The sequence below is a fragment of the Lepisosteus platostomus genome, chromosome 28 (genome assembly GCF_059453375.1).
Source record: "Lepisosteus platostomus isolate fLepPlt1 chromosome 28, fLepPlt1.hap1, whole genome shotgun sequence".
Lineage (NCBI taxonomy): Eukaryota > Metazoa > Chordata > Actinopteri > Semionotiformes > Lepisosteidae > Lepisosteus > Lepisosteus platostomus.
In genome coordinates this window covers 5,703,238-5,722,284 of record NC_142638.1, presented here as the reverse complement: position 1 = coordinate 5,722,284, position 19,047 = coordinate 5,703,238, and the positions used below count along the sequence as shown (strand labels likewise).

Below are 19,047 nucleotides of genomic sequence, written 5' to 3'. Positions count from 1 at the left end.
GATGGAATAAAACGAGCTAACCAGAAGGGTTAAAAACTGAAATGATGAGTAGCCTGATGGGGAGTGATCGCACTTAAACTTAAAAGGTCTTATTGACTCCACACGTGGCTGTACCGAACCGCCCCCCTCACCCGACAGCCTGCTGAGGCTGTGCCAACAGCCGACGTTGTGCAACAGAAGGGAAACAGCCAGCACACCAGCCTCCTTCTCTTACCTCCCCAGTAGCCCTGAGACTCTGGAGCCCTGCCACACAGACAGGCCGATCCAGGACAGCAGGCAGGGTGAACTCACATGACACATCAGACGTTCGGATCTGGCATGTCAGGGTGGGGTTAGCAACACTAATCCAGTGGTGTTAGACTGAGTCTGCAGGTCTTCACTTCAAGACTGCTCTCAACGACTTACTGTGACTCAGCTCGTTGTTGCCTCAACTGGAACAATTTAGTCATTCAGAAGTCATTACACCACTTTCTCAGCCCTACGGTCGCTGGCACATTGAAGAGACCTAGAAAGCCCATCGACACACTGTCCCTCCAGGACCAGGACTGGAGACCCCTGCGCTGAACTGGTCCTAGTGTAGGTCCTAGGCAGGCTGGAACTACACAGGAACAGGCTGGTGTTCAGTCGGTCTGAGCCAGGCATGGGTACTCCCCTCCCACACAAGTGTGACTAGCAAACCTCAAGTAAACAGGTGAATCCAGGCATACTCAAATAATCATTTGAAAAAAAGTCATTAAGGTGGAAAATAAAACCAGTACAGCCTCCACCTTAAAAGGAGAGCCCCAATCCAGCAGATTATATAGCTAACCATTAAATAATCTCAAACCCCAAAAAATTAATTGTGCTCAATTAAGGAGAGTTAAATTAGAGTACTGGAATGTAAATGTGAACATCCTTCATCCCTCAGAGACCAGTGATCCTTTTTAAATTCTATATTTAATTGATCAATAAATTAGAGGTATCCCCAATCTTTATCAGTAGGTAATTTAGGATGACCTACAAAATTAGATCAAGGATAGTAGACCAAGGAGTGATGCCTCTGAACTGAGCTCAATTATTTGTACCAATTATTGATCCATTTCTATAACAAAATCAAAATCTACAGCAGGCCTTCTCAATTTATAGCCTTCCCAAACTGCTCCAGTACAGACTTTTGTTGCAACCAACTCCTTGATAATTTAATTGCTAATTAGCAGGATCAATGTAGCAATTAAGGAACTGGTTGTATCAATCTCTGGAACTTGATTCCAACAAGCTCAGCATTATTTATAAGTTCCAGAAAGCTAAACTAAGCACAATATTCATGCAACCATTTGTTATGCCACAGCGATTCTATAGCCCATGTTTATACAATGCATCCATCACTTTGCAGTAGAAAAAAATTCTTCTAAAAACATCACACCAGAAACACCAGCTTCTCCTTTCATGAAATCGGTAGCATCGATTATCAGTTTTAAGTGCATTGATTTTATTGGCATCTTGCACCACTCATGTGAATCAAGGTTAATGAACAGAAGAAGTCTTGCAGTTAAGAGGTTAGGCAGACAAATTTGGAAAGTGTCTATTTCTCAAACTGACCTTGGTTAAACAGATCAGAATATTTTCAGATATATATTTAGCAGTACTTCAGTTTATTGTCCTGAACTCAGCAGAAATTATGCAGTTACAGAATTGTACCTTTTCAATGGACTAGAATCATCTTTGGATATTAAAATTGAATATTTCCAAAATATAACTTTGAAATCATTGCCACTAATCTCTTCACGAAGGTTGCATTTGAACAGTTTGTGCTCTTGTTGAGTTTCTGAAAACATTAAAGTGTTTTAAGGATTAATTATAACCCTGTCTATCCCATCCTAGCTCAAGGTCAATTCTGATCCAAGTGTAAAAGCCTGTTGGGACAGCTGAGGTAAATCTGATTGGCAAACACTTGCAGGTTCAATGATAGCTGAAAGAAAAATGCATTGTGCAACTGAGCTGCAACCAAGCCCTCAAATATCTGATTGGCAGCTGGCTTCCTGAACACCAGATCTGAACAGAGAGCTGTATATCATGCAATATCTAGGCAGGAACAAGGCAACGCAATCAAGTTGGTAAACAGTGGTGTGGTATTGCACTAGACCTCTCTCGCTGCGATCCTGGAGAGCTCCAATCCAGCAGGTTTTGCAAGATGACAGACTAAATCAATTGATCAGGATGCAAAATAAACATTGTAAGAGATAACAAGCAGACAATGTTAATAAAGATCATACAGAACCAGCATCTAACTTCAATGAATCAGAATTCTCTTAGAACTATACATCTCAGACTTACAAGTGAACCCAGTCTTTAGAAAGCTTATTTAGGGTAGCCTATAAAAGCAGCCCTCTAAAACAATCTGTAGGATCAGGGCTACACGTCAAACTGCAGGCACACAATAGGACTACATAAAAGACGAGACCACAGCAAACATGACAAATGGGCCCTTCTGATTAAAGCCACTGGGACAAGCCCCACTCTCAAACGCTACCGAGTATTTGTAAATGTGTAACTAAAGCTATCAAGGTACTCTGAACTGTACAATAAGTTCCAAAAAAAGGTATTCTTCAGCTATAATGCCATTACAGTACATATCCATTTTCCAACCACTTCATCCAATCCAGGCTCTGGTTCCCACACAACCCTATCCCAGCAAGCTCTAGCACATACCCTACGATCCTTTTCAGAAACTTGCAGACTGGCACCACCTAGTGGACAGACACCGTATTGTGAAGTTGTAGAAAACTTCACTCCCCTTTCTTCACTACTGGAAAAAAGGATCATCGAGAGGTCCGTATTTTACAATGGCTTTTCTTACTTCTAAAGTTTTAGTGCCCTGTGAAGTAAAAGTGCTTATGCAGTCCATTTATACAGGTTTGAATGTGTTCAGCATTGGTTATAAGAAAATTCTTGCTCTTCAAAACCATCCATCATAGCAGCTATGCTGTTAATCTATCAGATCATATTTCCGGAGTTGGTAGGCACAGTCGCCAACATCTGTTTCAGTCTTCAGGAAACACCTGTAGCACAGGATCCCTAGGCAGTGCAATAAACGTTCTTGTCAGTTAGAGCAAGCACAGTTTTATTAAGTCTACAAAAACAGTTACATTAGTGCAAAAATATATAGTACCTCATCACAATAAGAGCTAGTGGAGCTTTCTTACAAAATCAACCGCATGAACAGGTTCAGAGCCAGGTCTTCCATGGACAGAAGTGCAAAGAAAGGCCAAAAACCAAAGTGCAAACAAAGCCAGTTATTTATCAACACAAAAGCAAAGAAGTGCTTTGGGACTGCCAGCAATCAGCTCTGCAAAGCTGTGATCCTGAGAAGCACAGCCACCCAGTGCCACAGGTTTCAAACAGATCAGATTTAAGAGGCATTGCACTGGGAAGGGAAAATACACAGGCAGAGTGTTAAGACTTGTATACACCGAGAAAGCTCCACAGACTTCAACTGCACACCTTTAATCTTCGCTTTGGGTCAAGTGCCTCTAGTACAACATGCAGTGAAGGCAAAACGAATGTTTAACTGCATGCGGAGGGGCTAAAAAGTGGCAGAAAGCCCTTTTCAGAATGTCACCCATGTACCAAATGCCTGCAGGCACTTCGTTTCATTTAGCAAGGCACAGGGGGAGTTAAACACCATTAATATTAGCCAGAACAAGTTTGTATAAAACCTGCATTCTGTCCACCTCCACACTTGGACCTATGTGACCAGGGGGCTTTTTGGTCTCCAGCAACAGCATTCCAAAAAAAAAAAAATGCACAACAGGAAAGACTCGAATTGTGCCAAGAAAAACCCTATCTGCCGTGAAGTGTCTAAATCACAGCGGCGATCGGATGCATGTGGAGAAAGTGGTTCAGCGGCACCACAAGACTGACAAGGGGCAGCGAGATCACCTCGCCAGCCCCTAGCCACAGCCGAATTGCCCCCAAACCCCCCCCCCCCAAATGCTTTCCACAAGCAAAATGCCAGAAAAATGCACACTAACATCAAAAATCACTGTGCCACAGCTGCCAGATACTACAGGGGGAGACCATTACTGGACAGAGCACTTGGATTTCTTCTTTCCCTCTGGCTGCCCATCTTTTTTTTCCTCCTTCTCCTCCTCGCCCGCTTCCGCCTTTTTTCCCTGCTCCTCCTCCGGCTTCTCCCGCGCTCCGGCCCCTCCCTCTTCCTCCTTCTTCTTGCCGTAGAAGCCGGAGAACATGGCCGGGGCTTCGACGTTCCGGGACAGGCGCAGCATCCACATGTCGTTGCCGTAGGAGTACAGAGTCCCGTCCCCCAGGTCCTGCACCTTGTCCCCCGAGCCCTCCTTCTCCAGCTTGGCGAACTCCAGCAGGTCGATGCCGGTCTGGACGCTCTCCACGCCCTCGGCGCACCCCAGGGTGACGTGGGCGCGGCTCCCCAGGGGAAGGTCCACATCCGGCATGACCTCCTTCTCCGCGTCCGGCGGCCACAGCCTCAGCTGCTCCTCGGTGAGCGCCACGCGGGCGCCCACCGTCCTGGGGGTGGCGAAGAAGGCGGAGATCTGCAGGACGGTCACGCAGCCCATGGACTCTCTCACCACCTGCGAGGCCAGAATAACCGACATGTTTTTTTTCCCTCCGCCATTTTACAAAGCATCGAGGAACAGATCTCAAAGAAGGGAAGATCAGCAAGTTCTACGGCTGGAGAAGGAAACTGGACACATGGGCTTTCTCTGGAATGTGGGGAGGCTGCACACATTGCACACAGAAAGGTACCCCTCCCGAGACTCGCACACGATACCCGCAATCACACCACAGAGGCACACAATGCCTTTTATTAGGCCCTGCGTGCTCCATCCGAGCTCCAGTACAAAGACTTGGACCAACCTCTTTTTCTGCGTAGGCCTTGGCTCCATCCGCCTTCCCAAAGTCGCAGAACTTGGTGGTGCAGTGCAGCACTCCTCTGCTCTGGAAATGCTTCTCCAAGTCCACCTCCCCCTGAGACCCCAGCTCCTCACTGGTAACTGCAAGAGCCAACGGAGATAAGACATCAAGGAAGGTGCCAGTAGTGTCTAGAAGGAGATTTCAGGAGGATCGAGTCCACCGTTTTCTCGCTCAAGGGACATTCCCGAGATGAAAGGCACTTGCAGACCTTCAACAAGGCCCTGCTCTCTCCATGAGTCACACTTGCATAGGCAGAATAAGGAATATGGGGATTTAAGATGAGCATGAAGAGTATCTGGGTTTGATGCACCTGTTAGAACCTCATTCCAAGGAGCTGCATTAAACCCACCAACCTGAAAACTAGCAGACAGACAAAATTGATTCAAGGGTGATTTAAGATTCGAGATTCAAGCAAGTTTTGAAAACCGTCAAATGGCTGCAGGGGACTGGCGTCCTACCCAGGATGCACCCTGCCTTGCACCCGTTGGTTGCTGGGATAGCCTCCCACTACCCTCCCTAACCCGGTGCGGGACTAAATTTAGAAAATGAAATGGATGGACAGGGTTCAAGTAGGATGGAAAAAAAGAGCAGTGCCCCAGATTAAGCGTCGCACTCACACTGACTGATGTGCTGCTTGAACTGGTCCAGCTGGCTCAGGGTCTTGAGGAACTCCCTGCTCCTCTTCTCCAGCTCGAGCGCGTGCTTGTGGGCCAGGAACCAGCCGAAGAACAGGGGCAGAGCCGCGGCCTCCAGGGCACTCATCGCGGACTCGGGCAGCTCCTTCCAGTGGGTCTTCAGCCGCAGCTGGGCCGGGTCGGCCCGCCAGGGCGTCTTGGGCTCCACGAGCAGGACGCAGTAGCCCAGCTCCTCGGCCAGCTCGGCCAGCCTCTCCAGTCGCACCCCCTCGTGGTGGGTGTCGTCCAGCACCACCAGGGGCGTGCCGGCCTTGCAGCAGCTGACCAGCGCCTCGTCCAGGGCCTGGCGCTCGGCGCCCCCGGCCGGCTGCACGCCATAGTCGTCCGCGCACAGCACCTTGCAGGCGTCCTGGTACCGGGCCTCGATGACCCCGGCCAGGGTGGACTTGCCGCTGCCCGGGAGCCCACGCAGGAGGAAGAGGGTGCGGGCCTCCTTCAGGGCCGCGACCGTCTCGTCCCGGTCCAGGAAGGGGAAGGAGAGGGAGCCCTCGATGTGCTCGGGGGCCGACCCAGGCTGAGGCTGCTGCTCCGCCATGCTGGTGCTGAACAGGCCAGGAAGACCGTAAGGGCGCGTGCGCTGCAGAAACCTTTTGATCTGCACGAAAAATAAAAATAAGACGACCAACCTTCAGACCGTTTCAACCCCTTGAGTTTCCTGCTCGGCACTGCTAGCCTTGGGCGCTGTTTTGCACTGGGAGGAGCAAGAGGTCAATTTTCGACCTCTGAAGCGTGTTAACCGGCCTTGTTGACTGTATCACAGCTGCTCCGAAGGGTGGCGGTTAAGGGAGATTAAAGAGCGCAGCTGCATGTATTTATTCTGATGCAACCAAGTAGAAACAACCGGGTCCAGACTTGTAAAGCGCCGCAATCTCACTCGCGCATCACAATGCACAGGCTCGTAAAGCGACATCACGTCAGATGAAGCGCTATGCACCATCGCTGCCTGCAGTCAGAGTGGGGTTTTACTACCTTTGCTTGCATTAATTAACTGAATGCAAAATATCACAGAAACAGCGGTGGCCATCCCCCATTTATTATCGGACAATTCGGAGCAACTGAGTGGCGGCGAAATGGAGTTTTATCGCGCCAGACTATACGACAGCATCTGCACTGGAAAGTAACCCTTGTGGATTGAGTCACTATAATCTCAGATGGGCTGTTTGACTCCAAGTGGAAATATACCGCTTTCAAACGAAAAAGCGACAATAACGGCTCTTCGTACTGGTAATGCAATCGCTTTTGGGTATTCATTAAGCCACAACGGTTAGAATCTAGCCAGGCGACTCAAGACGCACACCAGATAATCAGCAGATGTCCCCCTCCCGTTATATAAAAAAAAAAACAACACAGCTGACTAGGCTGTTGAGAGAAAAAGACACCTGCTGCTCACTTGATAAAAACAGCCACTGTCTAGGCAGCAGGAAAGGGAAACTCACCAACTTGCATCGACTCAGTTATAAAACAGACCCCCCCGCACTGCCTTGTGCCAGTCATGGGGTCTCTGAGCGACGGAGGAGGGGAATCCCAGCGTAAGGGATTGATTTAATAAAACCTGTGCGACTGTGCGAGGCGACTTCACAAACTGGACCTTAGGAACACCCCCCCACGCCCACACTAACACAAAGACCACAGCAATCACTCCTCCTCACTTAGTTTGAAACACGTTTAATATAGACTTCTCTCACACCTGAAGAAGGCTTCAAGGCCGAAACGTTGTGTGTCTTTTCAGCATGGAATAAACCCGTTACCTGTTCCTCCACGTTTAATATAGACTGGGGAGACGGCTACAAAGCATTAAAAAGGTGTGAATTCGATTTTTTTACAGAGACAAGCAGCACAAGTCTAACGCTACTCGCTTCTGCAAAGTGGGCAGCGGTCAGGCTCGGCTCTCCAAGTTGTCTACCGGGCACACCCACTTGAAACAAAAAGACTGGCCTTTTAAGAGACGAGGACAGCTTTCTGCATGCATTTATCAAAAGCCATTTCTCAGCTGCAGAGGCGCGACATTCGCCAGAAATCGCGCAGAACTTTTCTAGCTCCCCAATCAAGCAATAACGCTTTCCCGTCTGTCCCCAGTCTGCGCAAGAGTGTGGCCAAACCGCGACTGCCTACTAAAAGACGCCCTTTTGTCTGGGACGCTTACAATCTAGGTGGCGAAACCGCAGTAGTTTTCAACAATGATACTGTGAACGATAACAACAAACAAAAAAAAGTCGCAACAGGTTAAAACTCACCAAGCTGGAGCTGGTAAGCAGCATGCGTGTCACCCTCCTCAGCTCGCGTTGGCGTATGCTCCTGCAAGCCTGCGCTTTGTACTTGTTTTAAGTGCAGATACCGCCCCCCTCATTAACAATGCCAACAGACCTCCTGCAGGAAACAGAACCAGAAACAGCGGCCTTCCGGCAGCTCTGGTGTGCGCACGTGATGCTTCCAGGGCCGGGCGGCGCGGCGCACGCTCCCGTGCGGGCACGTCGGACGGGCTCTCGCGTCGCCCATTGTCAAAAGTGTTTGTTTTGTGTTTTTAAACCAGCACACCTTATTCTATTTGCGAGTCTTAATGACCCATGCAGGAGAAATCAGAACTCCCCGATATGAGTCTAGCTTGTTTCTCCCTAGCCGAAACTGTTGTCGTTTTGTATGGGGAGCAGATTGAAGCTCGCTAGCAGCTGGAATGACATTGTCAGGGTGCCTGACTCCGTCTATTTGTTTACATTGTACCTTCTAGAATAGTTCCTTTCGGGTACCAGTGCAGCCCAAGGACATGAATATGCTTGAATATGCACCTGTCTTCCAGCATTCCTGCTCACCCTGCGGTCTGTGTGCGTCTTAATGCCCCAGTATAGTGACTATAGTGTAAAAAAGGCACCATCTTTCAGATGAGTTGTTAAACCGAGGTCCCGACTTTCTATTTTAATTTAAAATTCTTTGACATGACAACTTTAAAACACCTTTAAAATATCACATGATTGAACATTTTCCACACCCAGAAAATAAAGTATCTGAATGCCCTACTGCTTCCTGGTGTTACAGGTGTCATGGTTTGATTTGTCCTTATGAGACATGGAATGTCTGTTGGTCAGATGTGTCCTTTTAGACACTGAATTCGACACTGGTCAGAGTTCTTCTCCCAAACAGACCGATGTGAACTGTGTGCCACTGGAACAGACTGAATTTCAATGTGCACACTCTGCCAAGTTTTCCTGTGCATGAATGAAAAAAAGAACTGCTTTTGAAGCAAATTGTTATATCTAATAACTGATAAGTCTATGTATCTAATAAAATAAAATATGCACACCTTGTATGAAGGAATCCTTTGACAACCTTTTAACATCAGAATATTCAACATGAGTAATTTAAACACAGACGTCCAGACATAGAGATTTCCCTGCACCTAAATAATGCTGCCCCTAAATATCATTGTACAGCAATGATCTTTTTGAATGAATTTTCTATCAAAGGAAGCATTCCTATAATATACGAGCGCTTCTTACTCTTTCTACATAGAACAAAAAATCAGTTCACAAAGGGTCATACTGTACTTTTTTATTTGGATGATAAGGCCAAGTCTTGCGTTCATCAGCCCGTGGTGTTCTGTAGCAATAACAAACAGACGTACGCAGGGATAGACACGTAACCCATTGTGAAACTCTTTCTGTACGGTTCCTTAACAGCAGTCAGCAACAGAGAAGCGCAGTAGGACAAACCCACCCTCACAGGCACTCCCCTGGAGAGTGGGGCGCTGTGCCAGTGTGCGAGCTGGAGAGGAGCAAGCAGAGATCAGCTCTTCACTGAAACGTAGAAAGAAAGAAGAAAGCACAAAGACTCAGCTATGAAGCCTTGGGCAGGTCTGTACATGTATGCATGTGGCTGTACAGCCAAAATGTTGTGTTCTTGCTTCTTTGTACTTTTTTCCAACTTGGAATTAAACGTATGTTACCAGTGCCAGAGTCCAGTCTGACTGCCTTTTCTGGGGCATGGCACAAAGAGCTGGTCAGTCATAAACACCAGTGTCCATAAACACATGCGTCTCGGTGTAGCAGAAGCCAAAGGATAAATGATATCACAATGAAAAGGAAGTATTAAATATATATATATATCAGAGGGAATGGCTGCAACTAAAATGAGAATGACACAGCATAGAAAGGACTGCAAAATTGGGATATAAAATGTTATTTTTTCATAAGTTCCTGAAAAGTTTCCTTTTCAGTCTTCGTTAACCTCCATCTTCTCTTTCATTTGCTCTCTCACATTCACTCCATCTAAAAAAAAGGAAAATGAATAACTTAAGCTATACTACATTACCAACAACCAATGAGTGATTGTAAGACAGACTTTCTGGTATGTATATTCATTCAGGAAACTTTCTTTTTTACTTAGATGGAAAAAAGATCTGCTATGAAAAATCAGATTGCATCTTTATTGAGTTATCCGTTCAGATGGAGTACAATCCTCTATTCATTTCTATTTATTTAAAGTCGCACCTCTGTCCATTCATAATATCCCGCACTTCACTTGAATAAGCGCAGGGCAAAAGACTTAGACTCCAATGATTTGATATTTGCACTTGAAACAGCTGCAATTAGGCTAATTAAGCCATTTTTTATTTAAGACACTTTTTAAATGTTTTATTAATGAGGGGGGTGGAATTCATGAGGAATATCATAGTGGCTCTGCTGAAGACGTAGACGTTCCTTCATCATCAAAAGCTATTAAATACCATCGTCAGCCATCTTTTCAGCTGTGCTCTGATCTGCTTTCGGCTCACCAGTGGTGTGTTTTGCAGCATCATTAAGAGCCTGAAGGACAAAAAAAAGCAAATCAACAGCTTCTAACATCAAATGTATTACCTACGAAAAATAATTTCTGTAGAAGACAAGATAAAACACATACTATACAGTATATATAGGAACAGAAATCTCTCTATACAAATGATTTTGTTCCACTAATCCAAGAAAGGCAATGACAATATCACAGCGCTGTTATCACACCTTTCCTTTAACTCAGAAAGCAGCGGCGTCAACACATTTCGTTCAATTTCTGCTTCATAGATTGGGCCCGTTGCTGGGAGGCGCAATCATGGTGCCTTTCTATAAAGCCTCACAAGGCAAAAGTTCATCAGGCTAAACAAGATGTTCCCTGCAAGAAGAAACTTAGTCTCTCAGCAAGAGGAACGTAGCGAAAGTTCAACTGTATTCAGCAAAAAAAAAAATAGTTCCTTGCATTAGTGTAGTGTTGTTCCTCCAAAAGCAGAAGCACTTAACATATAGGGGGGGGTCCGGTTCGTCCTCCGCTGAAGTTCACGACTCACCCAGGAGACACAAGGCAGCTACTATGCATCAGCAGCCCCTCCACACAGCAGAGCAGTTGGACAACGAAGAGTCTGAATTAAGGTTGTGCCAAGCTTGAAGTGGAATTTAACCAGGGAATTGGGCTTAATATCCCTACTCTTACAAACAGTGCCAAGTAGTCAGAACCTTATTTTAACATCCATCTGAAGGACACCACATTGTGGAGGCAATATTCTGTGCGCCAGGGCGACATTACCTTCTGGACGGCCTGCTGAGCTGCATCATCTTTCAGGAGCTTGGCGATCTCGAGCGCCTTCTGGAAGGACGTCACGGCAGACGGGAAGTTGCCCAGTTTCACTGCGTGGGGCGAACAGGAGAAAGGTACGGTGAGGGGGCGACGTCATCACCGGCCCAGGGCCACGAGGGGGGGGGAGCGGGGCCCGGGCCCCTCACTCACCATCGGACTGAGCCACCAGGACGCTGGCGTTCAGCTGCCACTCGCTGTCCCCCGTCTCCAGGGCCGCTGCCAGCGACCGCTCCCCGTAATCCCGCGCCACCGCGTGGTGGCCCAGCTCCAGGTGGCAGCGCCCGATCTCGTGGAACAGCCACGTCTTCTCCAGGCTCGTCTTGGCCAGAGGGATCTTCTCCTCCCAGCTAAGGAGAAAAAAGAGCACCCCCCACCCCTCTCCCCTTTAATACTGTTTACTGGGTGCCCACGCTTGCCCATTGCGTTGTTTCTCAAGGATGGCAGGAAGCAAGAATGGAAACCAAATATCAGGTCACAGATATTTCAGATATTTTTGTCTAAAAACCCTTAGATATTTTTGCATTATACACAGCCACACAAATTGGAATTACCCTTTATTTCCTGCATCCACTCAGGCTCTCCCACGGCTACCTGCAGAGCCTACATGTATGGCCCACTCTGCAAGCACCACAGCACTCGACGTAAGCAGGCAATGCATCAAAATCAAATAAGCATTCAATTGTACCTGCAAAATTCTACTCTGATAAGGCATTCGGGAATCCTGGAGTGAGTTGTTCTGCTGTCTGTCTTCATATGTAAATGTTCATTTGTATTTAGCAAATAACCCTTTACAAATAGTACATATGTAGAACATAGTATAGTGTTCTTAATCTCAAGGGAGACGGACACTTCACTTATAGGAAGGAACCCACTTCATCCACCACTGGTGTTTATGACTCAGTCAGGTGACACAAGGCAGGCATTGTGCATCAGGAGCCCCACCAATTAACAAATCAGGTGGAGAGTTGAGAGTTTGAATTGAGGAGGTCAGGTCACGCAAGCCTGAAGTGCAATTTAACAGGGGAGCCGGGGCTAACACCCCTACCCTTACAAACAGTGCAATGGGGTCATTAATGGTCTCATCTGAAGTACACCACCTGCTACAGCAGTACCCCGATCACCGTTCTGGGGCACTGGTTTGGAAAGTATCCAGAGAAAAAGTAAAAAACGCCACATTCTGGCCCACCAACACCACATCAGGCAACGGCCTGATTTTCCAAAACGATCTGGGTCCCAGTACCATACCAGTCTTGCCTGTTTCTAAGATGTGATGAGATCAGGCTACAAAGAGGTAAGACTGCTGTCAAACCATCAGTTCAATACCAAACTACATGCACAACTGCTGGTCACTCACGCTTCTATGGCTTGTGGGAATTTTCCAATCCTGGCGTACACTCGACCAATGTTGTCCAAAGCCCTGGATTTTGCTTCTGGAAGATTGCTATTACAAAGAGAGGACAGCGGAAAATCAGAGGCGTCAGACAGCGTTTAAAAACTGAATGTGCATTTAAAGGTAGAGGTGTCTGTTCTTGACAAAAAACTGAAACAAACCTAGGGAAAGTCAAATTAACTGGCCTAAATAACCTCTTATTTCTTGGTGGTTAAAAAAGTCCTCTTCCTGCAGTGAATAAAAAGGTCCCAGATCAGTCACATTCGCCAATATGATCTTTAACTCCGAAATCTAGGTCTGTGTGGTGTCAGGGGAAGACAGTGTTTAGTATCCAAACCATCTCTCTGAGTGCTTGTTTTAAATCCAAATTAATATACAATATTTAAGGTTGGGACAAAGGGGAAAGTGATTCTGAGTCTTACTTCTCCTTGGCAATGTCCAGGTCCCTCTTGTGGTTGTCCAGCGCTCCGTCCATGTCCCCCATCTCGATCAGGGCGTTCCCCATGCAGCTGTACAGGTTACCCATCACCTCCCTCTTGTTCGGCACGTGCTCGTCGGACCAGGCCTGGACCGTGTGCAGGACCTGCCGCGTTTTTTTGCAGCTCCCCTCCGCGTTGCCCGCAGCCAGAGCTGAGAACACATCCGGCGGACACGGCCACACTTAAAGGCGAGTTACAGTCCCAGTTTCTCAGACCGGTTGTTAAATCTCGGTAACAAAAGGAATGCAATGGTCAGATTAAGCACTTTGTGAAAGTACTGCACGTTGCCATGCGTCTTGCAAACTCACATTCTAGTTCCCATGAATTGCGACGTGAAGCAGCCCTTCCTGCTCACTAGTCACTATAATGACTAATGTACTGTGATATAGAGTCTCAAAATCAAAAATTATGTTGCCTCATTCCCAATTGCAGAACATGGCGCAGTTTAGTTTAGTCTATTTTGTTATATAAATTAGAGGTTTTACAAGTCATTATGTACATTTGACTTTTATTGTGGTTTGAAATGCACTCATCAATGCTGAGTCTTTCTAACCCCGGTTTATGAAAATAGCATTGCAGCTCCCCTTTAAAGTGCAATCCTGCACGTGAGGCTAGTTCATCACCAGCTCTGCTGGCCTGGGCTACTGGGGATTAACCTCACCCGCACGTCCATTTACTCAACAGGCGAATATAATTAAAGCGTGCATTTAGTGGATGGACACCCTTCAATTCAATTCAATTCAATTCCATTCAAGATGAAGAACCCATCAGCAGTTGATCCCCTGTCAAGGTGCTGCTGAAGAGGTCAGCTGCACCCATGTCTGCAGCTGTGGGGGGCTCACCCATGTCGATCTCCTCCAGGCTCCTCAGGATGTATCCGGTGGGGTCGCAGGGCTTGTTCTGCCGGGTCTTGTTCCACTTCTGCTGCATCAGCTTGCGGTCCCGCTCCCGGGCGTAGATGGGCTTCTGCTGCCTCCAGAATTCCGTGCGGGTGTCCAGGTAGGCGATACCGCCGAGGATGAGGTCCTGGACCTTCATCCCGCTCCGCAGGTTCCCCTTGATCAAATCTGAGGATCACACGTTCCCAGCGACATTAGCGCTCAGAAAACTGGACAGGGGAGGCTCGTGGACTCGACTGGCCCCTAGCAACGGGCGCACAAGCGCAACGGGGAAAAAAAAACAAACAAACAGTTGATCCTACTTGGCACAAATAAAAAAAGATTATTCCAGCTGAGCAGCCAAAACTGCCGACAGAAGTGTGTACACATCGAAATCATTCACAGCCACCTCAAACAGGGATTTAAAATACGCTCTGAAAGTTTTGGTTCCGATTTTATGCGAGAGCAAGCTCTTTGTTATTTTGGTTTCTGAATGAACAGGGTAAAAAGTGCTATTTCATACTGATGCGTCTCGCTGCGCTGAAGATGCTGAGAGACGCCCAGGAGTGAAGGGTGATCAGTGAAAGAGCACTAGGCACCTTCATCTTTCAGCAGCTTCTCCAGGTACTCTTTGTCGCTGTACAGCTCGCCAAGCAGCTGCCTCGCTGTCTTCTCCGTCTTCGGACTCTCCTTCTTACTCTGCTGCTTCTGCTCCCTCTTCAGGGGCCTGACCGCTTCCTTAGGCTTCCCTTTCTTGACCTGCAAGAGGCTCAGAATTACCTACCGGTGTGCCCAGAACAGCCGATGGACCAGTTATCACATCTGTCACACGTCCCTGCTTTCTCTTACTGGGCTTGTGTTATGAGAACATTAAGACAGGTTACAAATAAGAGATGGCCACTTAGGCGATCTAGCCTGTTTGGTAGTTAGTAGATAACTCATCCAAGAATCTCATCCGCCTGTTTCTTGAAAGAAGCCAAGATGACTAGATAGCCTGTCTCCTACAACCACACCCCTTTGGGGAAAGAGGTATCTCCGATTCTCAGTTTTAAATGCACTTTCACGTACAGTAGTTTCCAGTTTCAGCTCATCAGTCTAGGAGATTCCCTTAAGCCCCAGGATGGATTCTGTTGTTTTGATAAGTTCTACAAACAAAAACAAAATATACTTTGGTGCCCCATATTTACAGAGATTTGCTGGACACAGAAGACACAGTAAATAATGTCATTAGCCGGACAGAAATACAAAGGAACTTGTTCCCCTTAACAAGCTCTTATTAGTAATGAAAGCTAAGAGCACCTCCAATCATTTTGAAAAACGGCACTTAAGCTCCCTGTTTAACAGCATTAACAAGTAAGCAACCTTACCTCATCCTTTTTATGGAAGAAAGACAGGTCTCCTTTGTTTTCCAGCTTCACAGATGAAGGGCCTGGGAAACAGAAGAACACATTTGAGACCATTAACATTCCCTATAAGGTCTATTGGAAAGGTCTTTGGAAAGAAGGATGACTTCACCTACCACTGTTAAGAATCGTAAAAGAAATGGGACTACTGCTTATAACTAAAATTTTTTATTTTTTTTATATCCTTGCCAGCCCAATGCTATTCACAGGACTGAAGCAGGAATCAATGCAGAATGTAACACAAATACAGTACCACACTTTGCAGTTACTAAAGCCCGAGTCATTCCAAAAGACATGCTCACTCTCACCCCCAGGGCCAATTTTTGCAGAAGCCAATTAACCTACTATATGTGTTTTAGACCGGAAACTGGAGCACCTTCTCATGCAAACATGGGGAAAAACATACAAACTCCATCCCAAGCCTGTAACTGAATCCAGGGCCTCAGCACTGCCAAGGCAGCAATTCTAACCACGTGCAAATGTGCCGCCTATATAGCAGTTAATTGCCATATTTAATTCCTTATCCTTTTCTAAAGCTCTTGACCAGCACATTCCATGAGTGCACTCGGCTTACTTACTTCCTACAGAATTATCGATTGCCTCCTGTGCTTTTTGGATGCCCAGTCTGAATTCCTGGAGCTCCGGGCGCAGTTTGTGTCCCCGATGATAAAACACCAAAGCAAATTCAAAGTCTCCCATTGCGTACAGAGCCTCTGCTTTCTGATAAAGACCCTGAGGGATTCACCAGGTTAGAAACAGTTAATGACATCAAAATAATACCACTTCGCCCTCTGATTTTCTTCCGCTGCCTGCTCGCAACGTCTACAACATTTCATGAGTTCAACTTCATTTAACACTGGCGGGTTAAACAAACAGTCTATCAGTATAAAGCATTGTGGTTTTTCTTGAAAACTGTATGCTTGTTTATAAATGGAATGAGACCCCTTGTGTGCCTGTAAGGCCTTACAGACTGCTCCTCAGATTCTTTGATGCAGCTCTGCACTTGCTAATGTCGTTGTACCGTGTATTGTTATGATTGTATCTTGTTGAATTTATTCTGTTGACGCTATTTTTTTCCCCGGCTGAGTTTTTATGGTTTAAAAGGCCTGATTGCATCATTAAGGATTCAGACACTCATGTCTGACTATGCTGGAAAAGTTCTTTTTTTAAAACCTTTGGCTGCCTGTACAATGGTCTGGACCAGAGCTTTTCGCTGTGCACACTGACTTATGACTGCGCCTGCTAATTTGAATCAACTCTAATTTGGTGGAACGAGAGGACGTGCCTTGAAGAACTCGTTGTCTTCCTTGAGGGACGACTCCGCGTCCTTCAGTGCTTTCTCTGGGTCTCCCATCTTCAAATAGCAGCGCGACCGAGCCACCAGGCAGTTCCTGTCGTCAGGCTGCAGCGACAGTGCCTGCAGGGGGAGTCAACGGCAGTTGAAATGGTTCTTCTGAAGCTTTTGAGGACCGCGTTCAGACTCAGTGCAACTCTCTCTGATTTTGCAAAAAGGGTACCCAGAGCATCGAGCACCAAGATAAAAACAATTGGCAGTTTATACGTGAGAGCATTAACGGCTTTTTAATATGCACTGAACACAATGAGCACGGTTTTAAAAGGCGTTAGCATGGTCGCTTTTACATAGGTTTACCGTGGTATAGCTTTCGATGGCTTTGACATGCTCCCCCTTCTGATACAGCTGATCGCCTTCCGCAATGTAGGTGGTAAACGAGCTCTTGGGGCCCTGCTCCCCTTCGTCTTGGTCTGACATGCCGGGTTATCTTTAAATATATATGTATTTCCCCCGTAAAAATATCAAACTTGTCGGAAATTGAGTCGCCTGATGCACTCCGCGTTGTGTTGGTAAGCAGCACGGACGGTATCCTAGCAACCAACCTAACTATTTCAGAACCACTTCCGTTTCCAAATCAAAACCAGTGTTGACATTTTTAGACCCACCGGAAGGAATTACGACTACTTTCTGGTAATCTTCGCAAATGTCGAATCGGTAGCCCATTGTGAAATTTGACTTAATTTGGTCGCTTAGTTAAAGGAGGGAATATTTATCAACGGCGTTTCCATTTGTAGCACTTTTAAGCGAAAGTGCGCCCCCTGCTGTAATGTCCAGCTCAAGCAGCTCGATGAGGGGTTTGGGGTAGATGGCAAATTCAGATCATTTTGATCCCTTAACCAGCAATCTTTTCTTCCAACCAGCCTATAACATTCGTACAGGTCTTGAAAGGAAAAGTAAATTAATATGTTGCTTCAGAAGGAAGCCAGGGTTCCTGGAGAAAACCTATACAGAGGGGAAGAACCTGAGCACTACAATGTAAACAGCTGTATTACCATTTAAAACCTGCGGGCGACTCACTCGGCTCCACACCCTGGAATTCGCTATGCTTCACGAGCTGGTGTTTTGTCTGTCTGTCCCCCCCACCACATTCTCCACCCAAAGACAGGGCAGATCACTAAGGCAGGGTTCTCCAACCCTGGTCCTGCAGAGAACTGGCCCGATTCTTCTCCCCCACTCCTGTTCCTGGGAATCCCCACACCTGCTGGTCGGCGTTGAGCCCTTTATTTAAACAGTTGGCTTTTTTGGAACCTCACTGGTGCTTGGTTAGCACCTCCCTCTGTTTGCTCAGAAGCTGGAGACCTTGAAGTAGTTAAGCACAGTGGTGGGAATGCAAATTTCCACAGGTCGAGGAACTGAAAACGAAGCTGAGATTCAGCTATTACTAGGTCTATAAAGGGTTCAATTATGTGAGTGTTCAGGTGGAGCAAAACCCAGCAGGTATGTGGGTCCCCAAAGCCAGGATTGGGAAACCTCACTCTAAACATACTCCTTCATTTCCTGATGGCTTTCCTAGGGACAGAATAATGGCACAGAAAGCACACAGATTCACACAGCATTCAGAGCTCAAACTATGAGATTTTTATAATACTACTAACTACATAAACAGTTTGGGGGTGAGTGCGGGTTCTTCTTAAACCATAGTGATACATGTCATAAACTCATCACTTCAGGTCATCCACACCTGAAGAAGGCTCCATGGCCGAAACGTGTTTTCTTTCTTCTTTTTTTCAGCATGGAATAAACCCATTACTTGTTCCTTTGCAGCCTACGCATGCTGACGCAGCTCCCCACCTGAACTACTACATCCCATAAACTGCTACACGAGCCAACATTGCTGGTACAGTGGAGTTGATTTAATAAGTGTGCATTATATACATACAGCCTTCAAATATCAAACCCCCGTGGTTTGCTTTTGCATCAGGAGATGAATTTTGCGCCGAGCATGCCAGCAGAATGGAGAACATTTAAGGTCTAACAGACATATTCAAACAACTAACTTCAGGTGCTCTACTTCCATCATTCAATATCGACGGACCTTTTCAAATTCTGTAGCTGATAATATCAGTTTGAATATGGTTATTAACTATTAAAGAATTAATAGGAAAAATGCACCCCTCTCCTGGAGCAGTAACCACATGGCTTGAAAAAGAGGCCATGGTACCTCACTGACAACTGCTGGTCACTGGAGGGATCTTTGCATCAGAAATACCTGGAGGCTGCATAAGCCACTGACTCATCAGTAACAGAATCTGCAAACCACATTCCAACACTCCTGTGGAGATGTGATAATAGCATAGTGTTAATGAAAACATGCCCACTGC

At 46.5% G+C, this 19,047-nt stretch overlaps 1 protein-coding gene across 1 annotated transcript; it reads right to left on the bottom strand.

Moving 5' to 3' along the window:
* Positions 1-3,083: 3,083 nt before the first annotated feature.
* LOC148638655 (outer dynein arm-docking complex subunit 4-like) lies at positions 3,084-17,267 on the bottom strand. Its single transcript, XM_088622600.1, has 15 exons — positions 17,024-17,267; positions 16,658-16,789; positions 15,951-16,104; positions 15,337-15,398; positions 14,569-14,728; positions 13,934-14,158; positions 13,035-13,242; positions 12,577-12,663; positions 11,373-11,569; positions 11,172-11,272; positions 10,345-10,423; positions 9,834-9,886; positions 5,550-6,222; positions 4,876-5,012; positions 3,084-4,589 (listed from the first exon to the last, which is right to left on the bottom strand). Exons 1-15 carry the CDS (start codon positions 17,141-17,143, stop codon positions 4,059-4,061), a joined length of 2,919 nt encoding a protein of 972 aa, XP_088478726.1. The 5' UTR covers positions 17,144-17,267; the 3' UTR covers positions 3,084-4,058.
* Positions 17,268-19,047: the final 1,780 nt, after the last annotated feature.

Bases quoted from the DNA above. Each gene is read 5' to 3' on its own strand.
- LOC148638655 (XM_088622600.1), bottom strand. From the start codon at position 17,143: ATGTCAGACCAAGACGAAGGGGAGCAGGGCCCCAAGAGCTCGTTTACC. The intron at 12,664-13,034 runs GTAAGACTCAGA...TCTTTGTAATAG, and splicing joins CTGGACATTGCCAAGGAGAA to CAATCTTCCAGAAGCAAAAT. The intron at 4,590-4,875 runs GTTGGTCCAAGT...CTGGCCTCGCAG, and splicing joins AGGCCTACGCAGAAAAAGAG to GTGGTGAGAGAGTCCATGGG.